The 17,500-nt window shown below is 46.1% G+C and overlaps 1 protein-coding gene across 1 annotated transcript in view; it reads right to left on the bottom strand.

The window, feature by feature from the left end:
- Window positions 1-4,661: 4,661 nt before the first annotated feature.
- LOC113803375 (sericin-2-like) overlaps window positions 4,662-17,500 on the bottom strand; it is a 54,668-nt gene continuing 41,829 nt past the window's right edge. The window contains exons 2-3 of the mRNA XM_070124855.1: window positions 10,581-11,176; window positions 4,662-4,932 (exon numbers count right to left, since the gene is read on the bottom strand). Coding sequence (XP_069980956.1) covers window positions 4,662-4,932; window positions 10,581-11,176 — 867 coding nt within the window. The remainder of the gene's footprint in view (window positions 4,933-10,580; window positions 11,177-17,500) is intronic.

Genomic DNA, 17,500 nt, shown 5'->3' with positions numbered 1-17,500 from the left:
ACGCGACACAAGCCGAGGTAGGGCCATTGTTATCTCGCGGGGATAACAAGACCCGCTGTTATCTCCTCCTCTCGCTCTCGGAAATACATAGCCGATCTTTCAGCCTTTGAGGAGGGTCATGGAGGTGATGGGGGGGGGGAGAGGGAGAGGGAGGGAGAGGAGAAGGTGAAGGAGAGGGAGAAGAAGGAGGAGGGAAAGGGAAACGAGAATGTGAGGGAGACAGACAGACAGACAGACAAAGAAGTATTGAAGAGTAAAAAGGAAGGACAAAAGTTCATTCCCCTGGCTTCCCCTTCCCCCTCCCTTCCCCCCCACCACCTCCCATCCCCCCCACCACTTCCCATCCCCCCCCAATCCCCCCTCACCCACACTCCCATCCCTCACCACTCCACCACACTCCCACCTCACCCACCACCTCCCATCCCCCTCACCCACCACCTCCCATCCCCCCCCCCAACGACCTATAAGGGCAGAGCAAGCAAAGCAAAGCAAGCAAGTAAGCAAGCGCCGAGGTAACAGCATTCCAAAGCAAGCAACTGGGAAAGGTCATGCTCTTTGGGGGGGTCATTTCGGGCTGATTCTCGCGGTGGAGGGAAGGTCATGCAGGGGTCGGGAAGGGGGGGGAAGGGGTGGGAAGGGTGGGGGGCGGGGCGAGGGGAAGGGTGGGGGTGGGGGGGGGGAGGGGGAGGGTTTGGTGGAGTAAGCAGGGAAGCAAGGGAGAAGGGAGGAGGAGGGGAAAGAAATAGGGAGAGGAGGAGGAGAGGAAGAAGGAGGAGATGAAGAAGTGGGAGGAGAAAGAGAAGATGAAGACGTAGAAGGAAATGGAGGAGATGAAGTCATAGAAGAAGAAGAAGTAGGAAAAAGAGAAGAAAAAGAAGGAGAAGAGAAAGAAGAAGAAGAAGAAGGATTCCAGAACGAGACTCGACCTGGGATGCAGCGTGGAGGGCGAGGAGGAGGAAGAGAGAAGGAGGGCGAGGAGGAAGAGAGAAGGAGGGCGAGGAGGAGGAAGAGAGAAGGAGGGCGAGGAGGAAGAGAGAAGGAGGGCGAGGAGGAAGAGAGAAGGAGGGCGAGAAGGAGGAAGAGAGAAAGAAGGGTTACAGTGCCAGAGAGCAGAGGGCCAAGGAAAGGCACCTCATTATACTCTACAGTGAGCTGGTCACGGCACCATAGATATCCTTCTGAAGGTCAAGGGGACACTATAAGGTACAGTGCAGCAAGAGGAAGGGGGCCCGGGAGACCTTTTGCTTGCGAAGGGAAGGGGAAAGAGGAGAGGAGAGGAAAGGAGGGATAAGGAGAGGAGAGGAAAGGGGGGATGATGAGAGGAGAAGAGAGGAAAGAGGGGAGAAGAGGAGGGATGGAGAGAGAGCAGAAGAGGACAGAATAGAAAACAGACGAGAAGAAAGGAGAGGAGAGAAGAGAAGACATGAAAGAAGAGGAGCGGAAAAGGAAAAGGATAAGAGAAGGAGGAAGGGTAGGAGAAGAAGAAAAAAGTAAAGGAAAAAGAGAAGAAGAAGAAGAAGAAAGAAAGAGGCGGGGGGCGACGAAGGAGAGGAAGAGGAGACCAGGAGGGCGCGGGGAGGGGGAAGAGAAGGAAAGGTGAGAAAAAAGAAAAAGAGAAGGCAGAAGAAGAAAGAGGGGGGGGGGGAAGGAAAAAGAAAAAAGAAAAGAGAAGAAAGAAAGAAAGAAAGAAAGAAAGAAAGAAAGGGGAGGCGGGGGCGTTACTGAAGGAGACGAAGAGGGGACCAGGGGCGCGGGAGGGGGAAGAGAAGGAAAGGGAGAAAAAAGAAAAAGAGAAAGAAGAAGAAGAAAGAGGGGGGAGAGAAGAAAAAAAAAAAGAAAAAGAGAAGAAAGAAAGAAAGAAAGAAAGAAAGAAAGAAAGAAAGGGGGGCGGGGGGGACGAAGGAAGAGAGAAGAGGAGACCAGGGGCGCGGGAGGGGTGAAGAGAAGGAAAGGGAGAAAAAAGAAAAAGAGAAAGAAGAAGAAGAAAGAAGGGGGAGAGAAGAAGAAAGAAAGAAAGAAAGAAAGAAAGAAAGAAAGAAAGGGGGGTGGGGGCGACGAAGGAGAGAGGGAAGAGGAGACCAGGGGCGCGGGAGGGGGAAGAGAGAAGGAAAGGGAGAAAAAAAGAAAAAAGAGAAAGAAGAAGAAGAAAAAGGGGGGGGAGAGAAGAAGAAAGAAAGAAAGAAAGGGGGCGGGGGGCGACGAAGGAGAGGAAGAGGAGACCAGGGGCGCGGGGAGGGGGAAGAGAAGGAAAGGAAGAAAAAAGAAAAAAAGAGAAAGAAGAAGAAGAAAGAGGGGGGAGGAGAAGAAAAAGAAGAAAAAAGAAAAGAGAAAGAAAGAAAGAAAGAAAGAAAGAAAGAAAGACATGTTAAGAAAGAAAGAAAGGGGGCGGGGGGCGACGAAGGAGAGGAAGAGGAGACCAGGGGCGCGTGGAGGGGGAAGAGAAGGAAAGGGAGAAAAAAGAGAAAAAGAAAGAAGAAGAAGAAAGAGGGGGGGGGGAGAGAAAGAAGAAAGAAAAAGAAAGAAAGAAAGAAAGAAAGAAAGGGGGCGGGAGCGACGAAGGAGAAGGAAGAGGAGACCAGGGGCGCGGGAGGGGGAAGAGAAGGAAAAGGGAGAAAAAAAGAAAAAGAGAGAAGAAGAAGAAGACAAGAGGGGGGAGAAGAAGAAGAAAGAAAGAAAGAAAGAAAGAAAGAAAGGGGGCAGGGAGCGACGAAGGAGAGGAAGAGGAGACCAGGGGGCGCGGGAGGGGGAAGAGAAGAGAAAGGAAGAAAAAGAAAAAAGAGAAAGAAGAAGAAGAAAGAGGGGGAGGGAGAAGAAAAAGAAAAAGAAAAGAAAAGAGAGAGAGAAAGTTGTGAAAGAAAGAAAGAAAAAGAAAGAAAGAAAGAAAGAAAGAAAGAAAGAAAGAAAGAAGAGGGGAGAAAGGGGGGCGGGGGGCGGACGAAGGAGAGGAAGAGAGGAGACCAGGGGGCGCGGGGAGGGGAAGAGAAGGAAAGGGAAGGAAAAAAAAGAAAAGAGAAAGAAGAAGAAGAAAGAGGGGGGAGAGAGAAGAAAAAAGAAAAAGAAAAAAAGAAAAAGAGAAGAAAGAAAGAAAGAAAGAAAAGAAAAAAGAAAGAAAGAAATAGAAAAAAAGAAAGAAAGAAAGAAAGAAAGAAAGAAAGAAAGAAAGAAAGAAAGAAAGAAAGAAAGAAAGGGGGGCGGGGGCGACGAAGGAGACGAAGAGGGGACCAGGGGCGCGCGCGGGCGAGGCCGAAGCGATCTCCGCAGCGCTATAAAACCGGGCAATAAATACGGGCGCGAGATCATATCGGCGACAGTAACCACTCGGGAGTCGTGGCGGTGGGAGGCTGCCGGTCGTTCCGGGAGCGGCTTTTGTTGCGAAAAAGTTTTATTTACCTTTTTTGTTCCTCTTTTCTCTCTCTCTCTCTGTCTATCCCAAAAAAAAAAAAATTATTTACCTTTTTTGTTCCTCTTTTCTCTATCTCTCTCGCTCTCTCTCTCTCTCTCTCTCTCTCTCTCTCTCTCTCTCTCTCTCTCTCTCTCTCTCTCTCTCTCTCTCTCTCTCTCTCTCTCTCTCTCTCTCTCTGTCTATCCATCTCTCCCGGCTTGTAGAAAAAATGTTTATATACCTTTTTTGTTCCTCTTTTCTCTCTCTCTCTCTGTCTATCCATCTCCCGGCTTGAAAAAGTTTTATTTACCTTTTTTGTTCCTCTTTTCTCTCTCTCTCTCTCTGTCTATCCAAAAAATTATGTTTATTTGCCTTTTTGTTCCTCTTTTCTCTCTCTCTCTCTGTCTATCCATCTCCCGGCTTGTAGAAAAAATGTTTATATACCTTTTTTGTTCCTCTTTTCTCTCTCTCTCTCTCTCTGTCTATCCAAAAAAAAAAAAAAAAAAAAATTATTTGCCTTTTTGTTCCTCTTTTCTCTCTCTCTCTCTCTGTCTATCCATCTCCCGGCTTGAAAAAGTTTTATTTACCTTTTTTGTTCCTCTTTTCTCTCTCTCTCTCTGTCTATCCATCTCCCGGCTTGAAAGAGTTTTATTTACCTTTTTTCTGCTATTTTCTCTCTCTGTCTATCCATCTCCCGGCTTGTAGAAAAAATGTTTATTTACCTTTTTTGTTCCTCTATTCTCTCTCTCTCTCTCTCTCTCTGTCTATCCATCTCCCGGCTTGTAGAAAAAATGTTTATTTACCTTTTTTGTTCCTCTTTTCTCTCTCTCTCTCTCTGTCTATCCATCTCCCGGCTTGAAAAAGTTTTATTTACCTTTTTTGTTCATCTTTTTTTTCTCTCTCTCTCTGTCTATCCATCTCCCGGCTTGTAGAAAAAATGTTTATTTACCTTTTTTGTTCCTCTATTCTCTCTCTCTCTCTCTCTCTCTCTGTCTATCCATCTCCCGGCTTGTAGAAAAAATGTTTATTTACCTTTTTTGTTCCTCTTTTCTCTCTCTCTCTCTCTGTCTATCCATCTCCCGGCTTGAAAAAGTTTTATTTACCTTTTTTGTTCCTCTTTTCTCTCTCTCTCTGTCTATCCATCTCCCGGCTTGTAGGCCTAGGTAGGGCGTGGGCTTTTAGCGAAAAAAAAGGGATTTCTGCCTACGCTGCTGCGGATAGGGGGTGGGAGGGGGGGAGGGGGGGAAGGGGAGGAGGAAGAGGAAGGGTTGTGCGGTTGTTAGATTGTGAGGGATATGGTTGTTGGGTTGTAAAGGATATGGTTTATTTGGGTGGAAGGTTGTAATGGTGGTTCTAAGGGATAGGGATGTGATTTTATAAGGGCTGTATGGTTGTAAGGTTGTAAGGTTGTGATGGCTGTTGCAAGGGATACGGTTGTAAGGTTGTAAAGGATATGGTTATTTGGGTGGAAGATTGTAATGGTGGTTCTAAGGGAGAGGGATGTGATTTTATAAGGGCTGTATGGTTGTAAGGTTGTAAGGTTGTGATGGCTGTTGCAAGGGATACGGTTGTAAGGTTGTAAAGGATATGGTTATTTGGGTGGAAAGTTGTGATATTGGTTATAAGGGATAGGGTTGTGATTTTGAAAGGGTTGTATTGTTGTAAGGTTGTATGTTGCAAGGGATACGGTTGTAAGGTTGTAAAGGATATGGTTATGGGGCTGGAAGGTTGTAATAGTGGTTCTAAGGGATAGGGTTATGATTTTATAAGGGTTGTATGGTGTTAAGGTTTTAAGGGTTATGGTTGTAAAATTGTGATGGTGATGATATATGAAGATGGATGTGAGTTCATGTGATAAAATGATTTAATTGAACAAAGTAACTGAGTGAAAATTGTGATAGGATGTATGGAGAATAGGAGAAGGACAAGGAGGGGAGAGGGAGAGGGAGAAGGAAAGGAAAAGGGGGAGGGAGAAAGGGAGAAGGGGAAAGGGGGAGGGAGGAAGGGAAAAGGGGAAAGGGGGAGGGAGGAAGGAAGGGATGGAGGGAGAGTAAATAAAAAAAAAAATAAAGGAGATTAATATCGATCAATCGAATGGATAGTTATAATCAAATGAATATATGTAAATGAGATAAAGAGATAATAATGCAATAAGTGAACAACGCTGAACAAGAAGTGAACACTCGCTGAACAAGATCAAGATGACGGGGTCAAGTCGCCCCGTCACTCGAAGGATGAGGATGACGTCAGCTGTTTTGGAAGAAGGATGGGAATTTGACGACAATGACGATGACGATGACAATGACAATGATGATGACGATGATGATGATGACGACGATGATGATGATGACGATGACGATGATGATGATGATGATGATGACGATGATGATGATAACGATGATGATGATGATGATGGCGACGATGACGATGATGATGATGACGACGATGATGATGATGACGACGATGATGATGACGATGACGATAACGATAACGATGCCGATGATAATGATAATGATGATGACGATGATGATGACGATGACGATGATGATGATGATGACGATGACGATGATGATGACGATGGTGACCAAGACAGAGGTGATGATGACGATGATAATGATGATGACGATGATGATGATGAAACGATGATGATGACGATGATGATAATATGATGATGACGATGATGACCAAGACAGAGGTGATGACGATGACTTGTGGTGGTCTTGGCTTGTCACTCAATGAATGTGCGAGGGTTAGGAATTAGCACGTGGGTGGGGTGGGTGGGTGGGTGGGGATTGGGGGTGTGGAGGGAGGGGGGAAGGGGGGATGTATGAGTGTTGTGGGGGGTGGGTGGGGGGATGAGTTTGGTGTACGTACGTATGGAAGCTTATACATGTATTCAGTTGGTCAGTTAGTCACTCACTCATTCACTCATCCATTCATACATTAATTTATTTATTAATGCATTCACTCACTTACTCATTCACTCACTCACGCATTCACTCACTCACTCACTCATTCACTCGCCCACTCACCCACTCACTCACACACTCATTCACTCACACACATTCACTCACTCACACATTCACTCATTCATCCACATACTCATTCACACTCACTCACTCACACATTCATTCATTCATTCACATTCACACACTCACTCACTCATTCACTCACACACCTACTCATTCACTCACTCACACTCACTCACTCACTCACTCACTCACTCCGTGGCACACAGCCGCACGCACAAGGCCCGTATTGAGCCCCGGTGCGAGGTGCTACGTGGGCGCTGGTTTGAAAGTGGATGAGTGGGTGGGAGGGGAGGGAGAGGAAGGGAGGAAGGGAGGAAGGGAGGAGGGGAGGGAGAGGAAGGGGGAAGGGAGGGAGGGTGGGTGGGGGAAGGGGAGGAGGGGGAAAGGGGGAGAAGGAGAGGGAGAGGGAGGGAGGAAGGGTGGGAGAGGGAAAGGATGACCGAAGGATGGGGTGGGAGGCGGAGAGGGGAAGAAAGGGGAGGGAGGGAGGGAGGGAGGGAGGGAGGGAGGGAGGAGGAGGGAGGGAAATCGGGAGCCAGGCAGGGGATCAAGGGAGGGAGGGAGGGAGGGAAGGAAGCAGGGGAGTAGGTAGAGAGGCGGGGAGATAGGTAGGAAGGGAGGCAGGGAGGGTGGGCGGTCCCTCCCTGCGGCCATCCTGCAGGAACCGGAACTGGGGAGGTGGCACAGGAGGGCGGCGGCGGCGACAAGTCAGGTGATTTGCCGAGCGGATGGGTTGGAGAGGATGGGATAGAGAGAATAGGATAAAGAGAATGAGATAGGGAGAATGGGATAGGAAGATGGGATGAAGAGAATTGGATAGAGAGAATGGGATAAAGAGAATGAGATAGGAAGGATGGGATAAAGGGAATGGGGGGGAAGGAATGAGGTAGAGAGAATAGGGTAAAGAGAATGAGATAGAAAGGATGGGATAAAGAGAATAAGATAAAGACAATGGGATAGAAAGAATGAGGTAGGGAGAATTGTATAAAGACGAAGGGATAGAAAGAATGACATAAAGAGGAATAAAGAGAATGGGATAGGAAGAATGAGGTAGGGAGAATGTGAGAGGGAGACTTGGATAGGGAGAATGAGGGACAGTATGTGAGAGGGAAGGAGGGAAAGAATGAGATATGTAGGGAAAATGTGATAGAATGAGGTTTAGAGAATAGGACAGAAAGAATAAGAAAGAGAGACTGAAATACGGAGAATGAGATGGGAGAATAAATGAGAATGAGATGGAGAGAATGAAAGGATAATAAGAGGGAGAAGGCGATAGGTGGGAGAGAAAGATATTAGAGAAAGAAAGAGAGAGAGAGAGAGAGAGAGAGAGAGAGGAGAACGATCGGGGTGAGAGAGAGAGAGAGAGAGAGAGAAATGAAAAGGAAAGAGATGAGATAGAGAGTATATAGAGAGAGGAAGATCAGAGATAGCGAAAAGGGGATAACGAGGTAGAGAAAGAAATAGCATAAAAGGGGATAACAATGAAGAAAAAGAGATAGCGAAAAGGGAATAACGAGGAAGAGAAAGAGATAGCATAAAAGGGGATAACAAGGAGGAAAAGGAGATAACGAAAATGTGATAACGAGGAAGAGAAAGAGATAGCGAAAGGGGGATAACAAGGAAGAAAAAGAAATAACGAGGAAAAGAAAGAAATGGCATGAAAGGGAATAACGAGGAAGAGAGAAAAAAAGAAAGAAAAGGGAATAACGAGGAAGAAAAAGAAATAGCGAAAATGTGATAACGAGGAAGAGCAAAATCAATTACGACGAAGAGGGGGGGGGGCGGAGGCGGAGAGGAAAACGCCGCCGAGAGGAAACGGGGTAAATAAATCGCCGTTATGGCAACCGAAGAAAGGGGAAAGGAAGACAGGGAAGAGAGAAGGAGAGAGAAAGAAGGGAAAAGGAAGAGAGAAAGAAGGGAGAAAGAAGGGAAAGGGAAGAGAAGGAGAGAGAAAGAAGGGAGGGAAGAGAGAAGGAGAGAGAAAGAAGGGAAGGGAAGAGAGAAAGAAGGGAAGGGAAGAGAGAAGGAAAGGGAAGAGAGAAGAGAGAGAGAAAGAAGGGAAGGGAAGAGAGAAGGAGAGAGAAAGAAGGGAAAGGGAAGGGAAGGAATGACTGAAGGAATGAGATAGGGGGGAGAAATGGGAAGAAAACGCATAAGGGATTTGTGAGAAAGGAAGAGAGAAGAAAAATAGAGAAGAAATAGAAAGAGTAAAAGAATAAGAATTAGGCAAAGATGAAGACAGAGGAGAATAGAGAATAAGAGAGAAGAAATAGAAAGAGTAAAAGAATAAGAATTAGTCAAAGATGAAGAAAGAGAAGAAGAATAGAGAATAAAAGAGAAGAAACAGAAAGAGTAAAAGAATAAGACACAAGATGAAGAACAAAAAAGAGCAATGGACGTAGAATGGGAGAATAAGGATGGGTAGAGGATGAAGGAAAGAGAGAGAAGGGGGGTGGGGGGAGGAATATGGATAGGTAGAGGATGAAGGAAGGAGAGAGAAGGGGGAGGGTGGAGAGAAGGGGGGAGGGGGGAGGGAAGGAGGGAGGGGGGGGGGGAGGGAAGGACCGCCAGATTCCAGGATAAGAAAGTTCACGAGAGACTGCAGATGTTATATCGATTGGGGATTGGATTATCTCGGGATGGAGTCCTGCATCTTAAGGAGCTTCTTCTCTCTCTCTCGCGCGCGCACGTGTGGGTGGGGTGGGGTGGGGGGGTTGGGTGGGTGTGTGGGGTATGGGTGTGTGTGTGTCTGTCTGTCGGTCTGTGTGGGTGTTGCTCTTTGTATTGTGTATGTATGTTTGTATACATGTGTGTAGATGTGTGTGTATGTTTACATGTCTGCGTTCATGTTTATGTGCACACGTTCGTATCTTTGCGTTTGTCTCGGTGTGCGCTTTGCCTCTCTGTGTCTGAACCGGTGTCTGTCTGCCGGCGGGGAATGTGTCTGTCTGCCGGCGGGGATGTGTCTGTCTGCGGGCGGGGATGTGTCTGTCTGCCGGCGGGGATGTGTCTGTCTGCGGGCGGGGAATGTGTCTGTCTGCCGGCGGGGATGTGTCTGTCTGTCGGCGGGGAGTGTGTCTGTCTGCGGGCGGGGATGTGTCTGTCTGTCGGCGGGGAGTGTGTCTGTCTGCGGGCGGGGATGTGTCTGTCTGTCGGCGGGGATGTGTCTGTCTGCCGGCGGGGAATGTGTCTGTCTGCCGGCGGGGATGTGTCTGTCTGCCGGCGGGGATGTGTCTGTCTGCCGGCGGGGATGTGTCTGTCTGCCGGCGGGGATGTGTCTGTCTGCCGGCGGGGAGTGTGTCTGTCTGCCGGCGGGGAATGTGTCTGTCTGCGGGCGGGGATGTGTCTGTCTGCGGGTGTGTCCCTGATCCCGCGCCCATAAAATCGGGAGCCAGCGGAAGGCGGCGGCGGTAAAGTGGCGGCGGGCGGCTCGGTTCCCTCCGCCGTGAGTAGGCCTATCGCGGGAACCATCGCGGCTTGGATGAAGTCCGGCCGTCCATGTAGGCCTATTCAAATTTCCTTTTTTTTATTTTTTTTATTTTTTTTTTTTTTTTAATATTATTTTTCTTTTTTCTTTTTTTGTATTCCTTGTCGAGATTTTATTATCGGTGTTTTTTTTTTATTCTGTATAATAAAAAGATTTGACTTTTGACAGGGAGGTCAGACCCATATATGACACGGCTTGACACGGCCTTTGTCTCGTGTGTTGGATGGTTTGTGGGAAGGGTGGGGGTGGGGGTGGAGGTGACAGGGGATGGGGTGGGGTTGGAGGGGATAGGGGGGTTGGAGGGGAGGAAGGAAAAGAGCAAAGGGAAGGAGTGGGGGGCGGGGGAGGGGGGTTATAGGGGTGGGTGGGGGAGGGGGAGAGATAGGGGAGAGAGGAATAGGGGGAGGGGAAGGGGAAAAAGAGGGATAGGGGTGGGGAGGGATAGGGAGAGATAGGGGTGGGGAGGAGGGAGGGGGAAGGGAGGGATAAGGGGAGTAAGTAGTTGATGGGAAGATAAAAGGGGGATGGGTGGGGGAGGGGGGGAAGGGGAGTTAATAATGCTGGTATTTGGCATTTGTGTTGATTGTGGTGTTGGGTCATGCATGGTATGGTGTGACTCGGCGCGGCATTCCGACGGTGCCAGTGCCGTTCGGGGAAATCTTGCTGATAGAAAACATACCGTTGTGTATAGGTTTTGGCAGAGCTGTTGGCAGAGCTGTTCTTAGAGCTGTTGTTAGAGCTGTTGGCAGAGCTATTCTTAGAGCTGTTATTAGAGATGTTGTTAGAGCTGTTGGCAGAGCTGTTCTTAGAGCTGTTGTTAGAGCTGTTGGCAGAGCTATTCTTAGAGCTGTTATTAGAGCCGTTGTTAGAGCTGTTGGCAGAGCTGTTCTTAGAGCTGTTGTTAGAGCTGTTGGCAGAGCTATTCTTAGAGCTGTTATTAGAGATGTTGTTAGAGCTGTTGGCAGAGCCGTTGTTAGAGCTGTTGGCAGAACTGTTGTTAGAGCTGTTGGCAGAGCCGTTGTTAGACCTGTTATTAGAGCTGTTGTTAGAGCCGTTGGCTGAGCTGTTGTTAGAGCTGTTGGCAGAGCCGTTGTTAGAGCTGTTGTTAGAACTGTTGGCAGAGCTGTTAGAGCTGTTGGCAGAGCTGTTGTTAGAATTGTTGGTAGAGCTGTTATTAGAGCTGTTGTAAGACCTGTTATTAGAGCCGTTGGCAGAGCTGTTGTCAGAGAGAGCCGTTGTCAGAGAGAGCTGTTGTCTGGTGTTCTTTGTTCGGCACTAACGCGTTGGAAGCCATTTTTCGCATTGTGCAAACCTCGGTGATTGATAGATTGGCGGAAAAATAAAAGGAGAACGAAAATAGAAAAGCGTTTTTTTTTTTTTTTTTTTTTTTTTGTGTGTGTGTGTGTGTGTGTCTGTCTGTCTGTCTGTCTGTCCGTGATGTGTTTTAGCGTTGTTTGAATCGCGTTGGTTTGATGGGGCGTCGATTCGTGGCGGATTCACGGGCGTATATGTGGAGGTGGGGGTGGGGGTGGGGGTGTGTGGGGTGGGGGTGTGTGGGGTGTGGGGTGGGGGGTGGGGGGTGGGGGGTGGGGTGGGGGTGAAGGGTGAAGGGAGAGGCTGGCTGACTGATGGTTTTAGTGACTGATTGACTGGTTGGATGGGTGGGTGGGTGGATGGGTGGCTGACTGATTGATTGGTTGACTTACTGACTGACTGACTGACTGGGTGGTTGGGTGGGTGATTGACTGACTGACTGATTGGGAGACAGGCAGACAGACATGCACACAGGTAGACACATATACAGGCAGAGACACACAGGCAAACACACACACACAGACAGACAGACACACACAGGCAGACACACACACACACACACACACACACACACACACACACACACACACACACACACACACACACACACACACACACACACACACACACACACACACACACACACACACACATACACACGCACACAAATCAACCAGATGCACACATATGGAGAGAAACACACACACAAAAAAAGAAAGAAGTAAAGAGAGAGAGTTGAGGAAAACGCGAGAAGAAAGTGTGGATAGAAGAAAACCAGACAAACAACTCAACTTGCCTCCGAGACAGAGAGAGAGAGAGAGAGAGAGCGAAAGAGAGAGAGAGAGAGCGAAAGAGAGAGAGAGAGAGAGCGAAAGAGAGAGAGAGAGAGAGAGAGAGAGAGAGAGAGAAAAAGAGAGAGAGAGAGAGAGAGAGAGAGATAGAGAGAGAAAAAGAGAAAGAGAGAAAGATGGAGAAAGACAGATAGAGAGAGAGAAAGATGGATAAATTTAGAGAGAGAGAGAGAAATATATATATATATATATATATATATATATATATATATATATATATATATATATATATAGAGAGAGAGAGAGAGAGAGAGAGAGAGAGAGAGAGAGAGAGAGAGAGAGGATGATGGAGAAAGATAGATAGAGAGAGAGAGAGAGAAAGAGGATGATGGAGAAAGATAGATAGAGGGAGAGAGAGAGAGAAAGAGGATGATGGAGAAAGATAGATAGAGGGAGAGAGAGAGAGAAAGAGGATGATGGAGAAAGATAGATAGAGGGAGAGAGAGAGAGAAAGAGGATGATGGAGAAAGATAGATAGAGGGAGAGAGAGAGAGAAAGAGGATGATGGAGAAAGATAGATAGAGGGAGAGAGAGAGAGAAAGAGGATGATGGAGAAAGATAGATAGAGGGAGAGAGAGAGAGAAAGAGGATGATGGAGAAAGATAGATAGAGATGGAGAGAGAGAGAGAAAGAGGATGATGGAGAAAGATAGATAGGGAGGGAGAGAGAGAGAGAGAGGATGATGGAGAAAGATAGATAGAGGGAGAGAGAGAGAGAAAGAGGATGATGGAGAAAGATAGATAGAGGGAGAGAGAGAGAGAAAGGGAAACTCGCAGCTTGCAATGGATGCTGTTGTTTGGTCGTTTCCCCGGCTAGGCGGATGACCTTCTCCCCCCCCCCCCACCCCCACCCCCCGATCTCATCCACGTGTTGGGGAGAGGGGAGGGGAAGGAAAGGAAAGGGAGGGATGGAATGAGAAGGGAAGGAATGGAAGAATGAAAGAAAATGAGAAAGAAGGGAAGCGAAGGAAAAGGAAAGGATGGAATGAGAAGGGAAAGAAAGAAAGAAAGAAAGAAGAAAATGAAGAAAGAAGGGAAGCGAAGGAAAAGGAAAGGATGGAATGAGAAGGGAAAGAAAGAAAGAAAGAAAGAAAATGAGAAAGAAGGGAAGCGAAGGAAAAGGAAAGGATGGAATGAGAAGGGAAAGAAAGAAAGAAAGAAAGAAAATGAGAAAGAAGGGAAGCGAAGGAAAAGGAAAGGATGGAATGAGAAGGGAAAGAAAGAAAGAAAGAAAGAAAATGAGAAAGAAGGGAAGCGAAGGAAAAGGAAAGGAAAGAAAAAGAAAAACAGACAGATAGACAGACAGAAAACAGACGAAAAAACATGCACGTAGATACAACAATAACGAAATCGGAGGAAAGGCTCAATGAGAAAAAAAAAGATAAAGAAAGAAAAACAAGAGAAAAAAAAGATAAAGAAAACAACAAGAGAAAAAAATACATAAAGAAAACAAGAGAAAAAAGATAAAGAAGAAAACAACAAGAGAAAAAAAATAAAGAAAACAAGAGAAAAAAAAGATAAAGAAAACAAGAGAAAAAAATAAAGAAAAACAACAAGAGAAAAGAATGAATAAAGAAAAAACAACAAGAGAAAAGAATAAAGAAAGAAAAACAACAAGAGAAAAACAAGATAAAAAAAAACAAGAAAAAAAAATAAAGAAAGAAAACAAGAGAAAAGAATAAAGAAAGAAAACAGCAAGAGAAAAAAAAGATAAAGAAAAACAAGAAAAAAAAAGAAAACAAGAGAAAACAATAAACAAAGAAAGCAACAAGAGAAAAAAAAGATAAAAAGAAAAATTCAAAAAGAATAAAGAAAGCAAGAAAACAACACTTGGAGAGGAAAAGCAGAGAGGAGACACGAGCGAGAAAAGAATAAATAAAGAAAGAAAACAACACGCAGAGAGGAGACACGAGCGAGCCCCTGTGTCGGCGCCTCCCTCGCCATGGGCCCGACGTGGCATAGTTCTCAGGACGGCTTTTATCTCCCCCCGGCTCTCTCGCACGCACGCACGCACGCACGCACGCCGGGTCCTGACTCCGCGGTCGTGACCTCTCTCGACCTGGAACGCTCTCTTGACCTCTCTCCTTCTCTCTCTCTCTCTCTTGTCTGCCGCGCGCAATTCTCTTCTTCTCTCCGCCTTCCTTTGCTCCCTTCCTCCGCTCTTGGGTCTACATCTCTCGTTCCTCCTCCTTCCTTCTTTCTTACTCCTTCTTCCTCCAACTCCTCCTACTTCTCCTCCTTCCCCCTCTTCCTCCTCCTCCTCCTCCGCTTCCTTCTCGTTCCCTTCCTCTTTCTCGCCCCACTATTCCCTCTTCCTTCCTTCTCTTTCTTCCCCCTCCTCCTCTTTATCCTCTCCCGTCCTCTTCGTTCCCCTCACCCTCCTCCTCTTTCCCCTCTTCCCCCTCCCCCTCCACCTCCTTCCCCCACCCACCACCCCCTCTCCCTTCCCCCTTCCCCCACCCCCTCTCCCTTCCCCCTCCCCATTCCTCTTCCTTCCCCCTCCCCCCTCCCCATTCCCTTTCCTCCTCCCTCTCCTCTTCCTTCCCCCTCCCCCTCCCCATTCCTCTTCCTTCCACCCCCCCATCCCTCTCCTTCCCCCTCCCTCTCCCTCTTCCTTCCCCCTCCCCCCCCCCTTCGCCGTGGGAGTGGCACGCCCTCTCGTGACTTTGCATTCCTCTCCTGCCGGTGCGGGCGTGGAGGAAGGGGGGGAGGGGGGAGGGGGGGTAAGGGGGGCGTGACGTCACACCGCTGATGGCTCTGTTACGGAGTGAGAATTCTCTTGTTGTTTTCTGTGTCGTTATGGGTGTTTTTTTGTTGTTGTTGTTATTGGCGTTTGTTGTTATTTTTGTTATTGTTATTGTTATTATTATTATTATTATTGTTATTATTATTATTATTATTATTATTATTATTATTATTATTATTATTATTACTATTATTATTATTATTATAATTATCATTATTATTGTTATTATTTTTTTTATTGTTATTATTATTTTTTTAAATATTATTATTGTTATTATTATTATTATTATTATTATTATTATTATTATTATTATTATTATTATTATTATTATTATTAGTTGTAGTTGTTGTTGTTGTTGTTGTTGTTATTATTATTATTGTTATTGTTATTATTTTTTATTATTATAATTATTATTTTTTATTATTATAATGATAATAATTATTATTGTTGTTGTTGTTTTAGTTGTTGTTATTATTATTACTATTATTGTTATTGTTATCATCATAATGGTCAACGCCATCGACATCGTCATTATCATCATTATTATTCTCAAAACAAATAGAAGAAAAAGAAGAAGAGACAAAGGAAAAGAAAGGCGGAGAAATGAAAAAAAGAAAGGAAAGAAAAGAAAGAAACACGAAGAGGAAGAAGAGAGAAAGGAAAGAAAGACGGAGAAATAAGAGAGAAAAGAAAGAAAAGAAAGAAACACGAAGAAGAAGAAGAGATAGAAGAAGAGAGAAGAGAAAGAAAGACGGAGAAGAACACAAAGAAAAAGGGGGGAAAAGATGAAAAGACGGAAAGCGGGGGAGTGAGAGAGGGAGGGGAGTGGAGGGGGAGGGTGATGGGGAGGGAGGGGGAAGGGGGGGGAGGCATCAGCGCCCTCCCTCTGAACTCCAGGATTTAAAACTCCTTCGCGGTTGGAGGCGCTTCAGGAGGGGGGGTGGGGGTGGAGAGTGAGGAGGGGGGTGGAGGAGGAGAGTGAGGAGGGGGGGGGTGGAGGAGGAGAGTGAGGAGGGGGGGTGGAGGAGGAGAGTGAGGGGAGGGGGTGGAGGAGGGGGGGGGGGTTCAGAGGTAGGAAGGGGGTGGTGGGTGTAGAGATAGAGGGGGGAGTGGGGTGATGGGGGAAGATGTAAGGGGTTGAGAGGTAGGGGGTGGGGTGGGTTTATTTAATGGGGGTTGGGGAGGATGAAAGGAATTGGTGGGGGTAGGGGGTGGAGGGGGATGGGGAGTTAGGCAGGAATGAAATTGGTGGGGGGGGGGGGAGGGGGTCAGGTCAAAAAGAGAGACGAAAAGAAAGAACTAAGAAAAAGGTAAGAAAAGAAACGAGAAAACAGAAAAAAAACAAAGATAGATAAATAGAGAAATAAAGTAAAACGAAAAAATAAAAAAGATAATAATAGTAATAATAATAATAATAAAAAAAAAAATTAAAACACTCCGTAAAAACGCCAATAGATGGGAACGTCGCGGGAAAATCGGCTTTATGGTCCGTCTGGGGGGAAGAACGTGCCATCCGCGCAGTCAGCTGGGTTGCGGGTTTGCTTTATCGTCTTCTTGCGTTTTCCTCGTTTATTATTTATTATTCTTTTGTTTTCGTTTTTTGCATAATTGTCTTTGTGTTATTTTCTTCGTTTTTTTTTTTTTGGTTTTTATTTGGATTTTTTTCTTGTTTTTTTTTTTTACCTTCGTCTTTGGTTTATTTTTTCTTCTAATTTCATTCTTTTTCGTTATTTGTTTCATGTATTTTATCCTCTTCGCTGTTTTTTTTCTTTGTCTCCATTTTAAATTCTTTGTTTTGTTGTTGTTTCGTTTTTCTCCACTTCGTTTTCTTTTCTTCTCCTTCGTTATCTTATCCTTTCCATTTTCCCCCTTCGTTTTCGCCATGTCCCATTTCCCTCATTTTCCCCTTCACGTCTCTTTCTCCCCCGTCTTCTTCACTTCTCCTTCTTTATCTCTTTCTCTTCGTTTTCGCTATCTTTTCGTCCAGCGCTTTTGCTGTTCGTATTTTCATGTCCTTTTTCCCTCCTTTTTTCTCCTCTATGTCTCTTCCTGTACCTTTTATTTCTCTTTTCCTTCGTTATCTTTTTACTCCTCGTTATCTCTTTCCCTTCGTGTTCGCCATCGCTTCGTCTTGTCTCTCATTTTCCTCCTTTTTATTCCCCTTTACGTCTCTTCCTCTTCCGTTTATTTCTCATCTGCTTCCTCATCTCTCTCCCTTCGTGTTCGCCATCGCTTCGTCTTGTCTCTCATTTTCCTCCTTTTTATTCCCCTCCACGTCTCTTCCTCTTTCGTTTATTTCTCTTCTCCTTCGTTATCTCTCTCCTTGTTCGCCATTTCTTATTGTCTTCATTTTTCCTCCATTTATTCCCTTTTACGTCACTTCCTCCTTTCGTTTTCTTTTCTGGGGGGGATGGGGGGGGTAATTGCGGGTCGTTCTCTGGGGGGGGGAGGGGGAGGGGGGGTTGCGGAGGCTAGAAGCACTTGTCTGCGTCGGTTGGAAAGACACAGACAGATGGATAGGCAGGGTGGGTGGGTGGGTTGGGTGGGTGGAAGGGTGGATAGATAGATGGATAGATAAATAGATGGAAGGATGGTTGGTAGATGGATGGATGGATAGATGGATGGATGGTTGGTAGATGGATGGATGGATAGATGGAAGGATGGTTGGTGGATGGATAGATAGATGGTG

Source organism: Penaeus vannamei, chromosome 8, assembly GCF_042767895.1.
Source record: "Penaeus vannamei isolate JL-2024 chromosome 8, ASM4276789v1, whole genome shotgun sequence".
In the NCBI taxonomy this organism is placed as follows: domain Eukaryota; kingdom Metazoa; phylum Arthropoda; class Malacostraca; order Decapoda; family Penaeidae; genus Penaeus; species Penaeus vannamei.
This window is presented reverse-complemented; position numbering and strand designations above follow the sequence as displayed.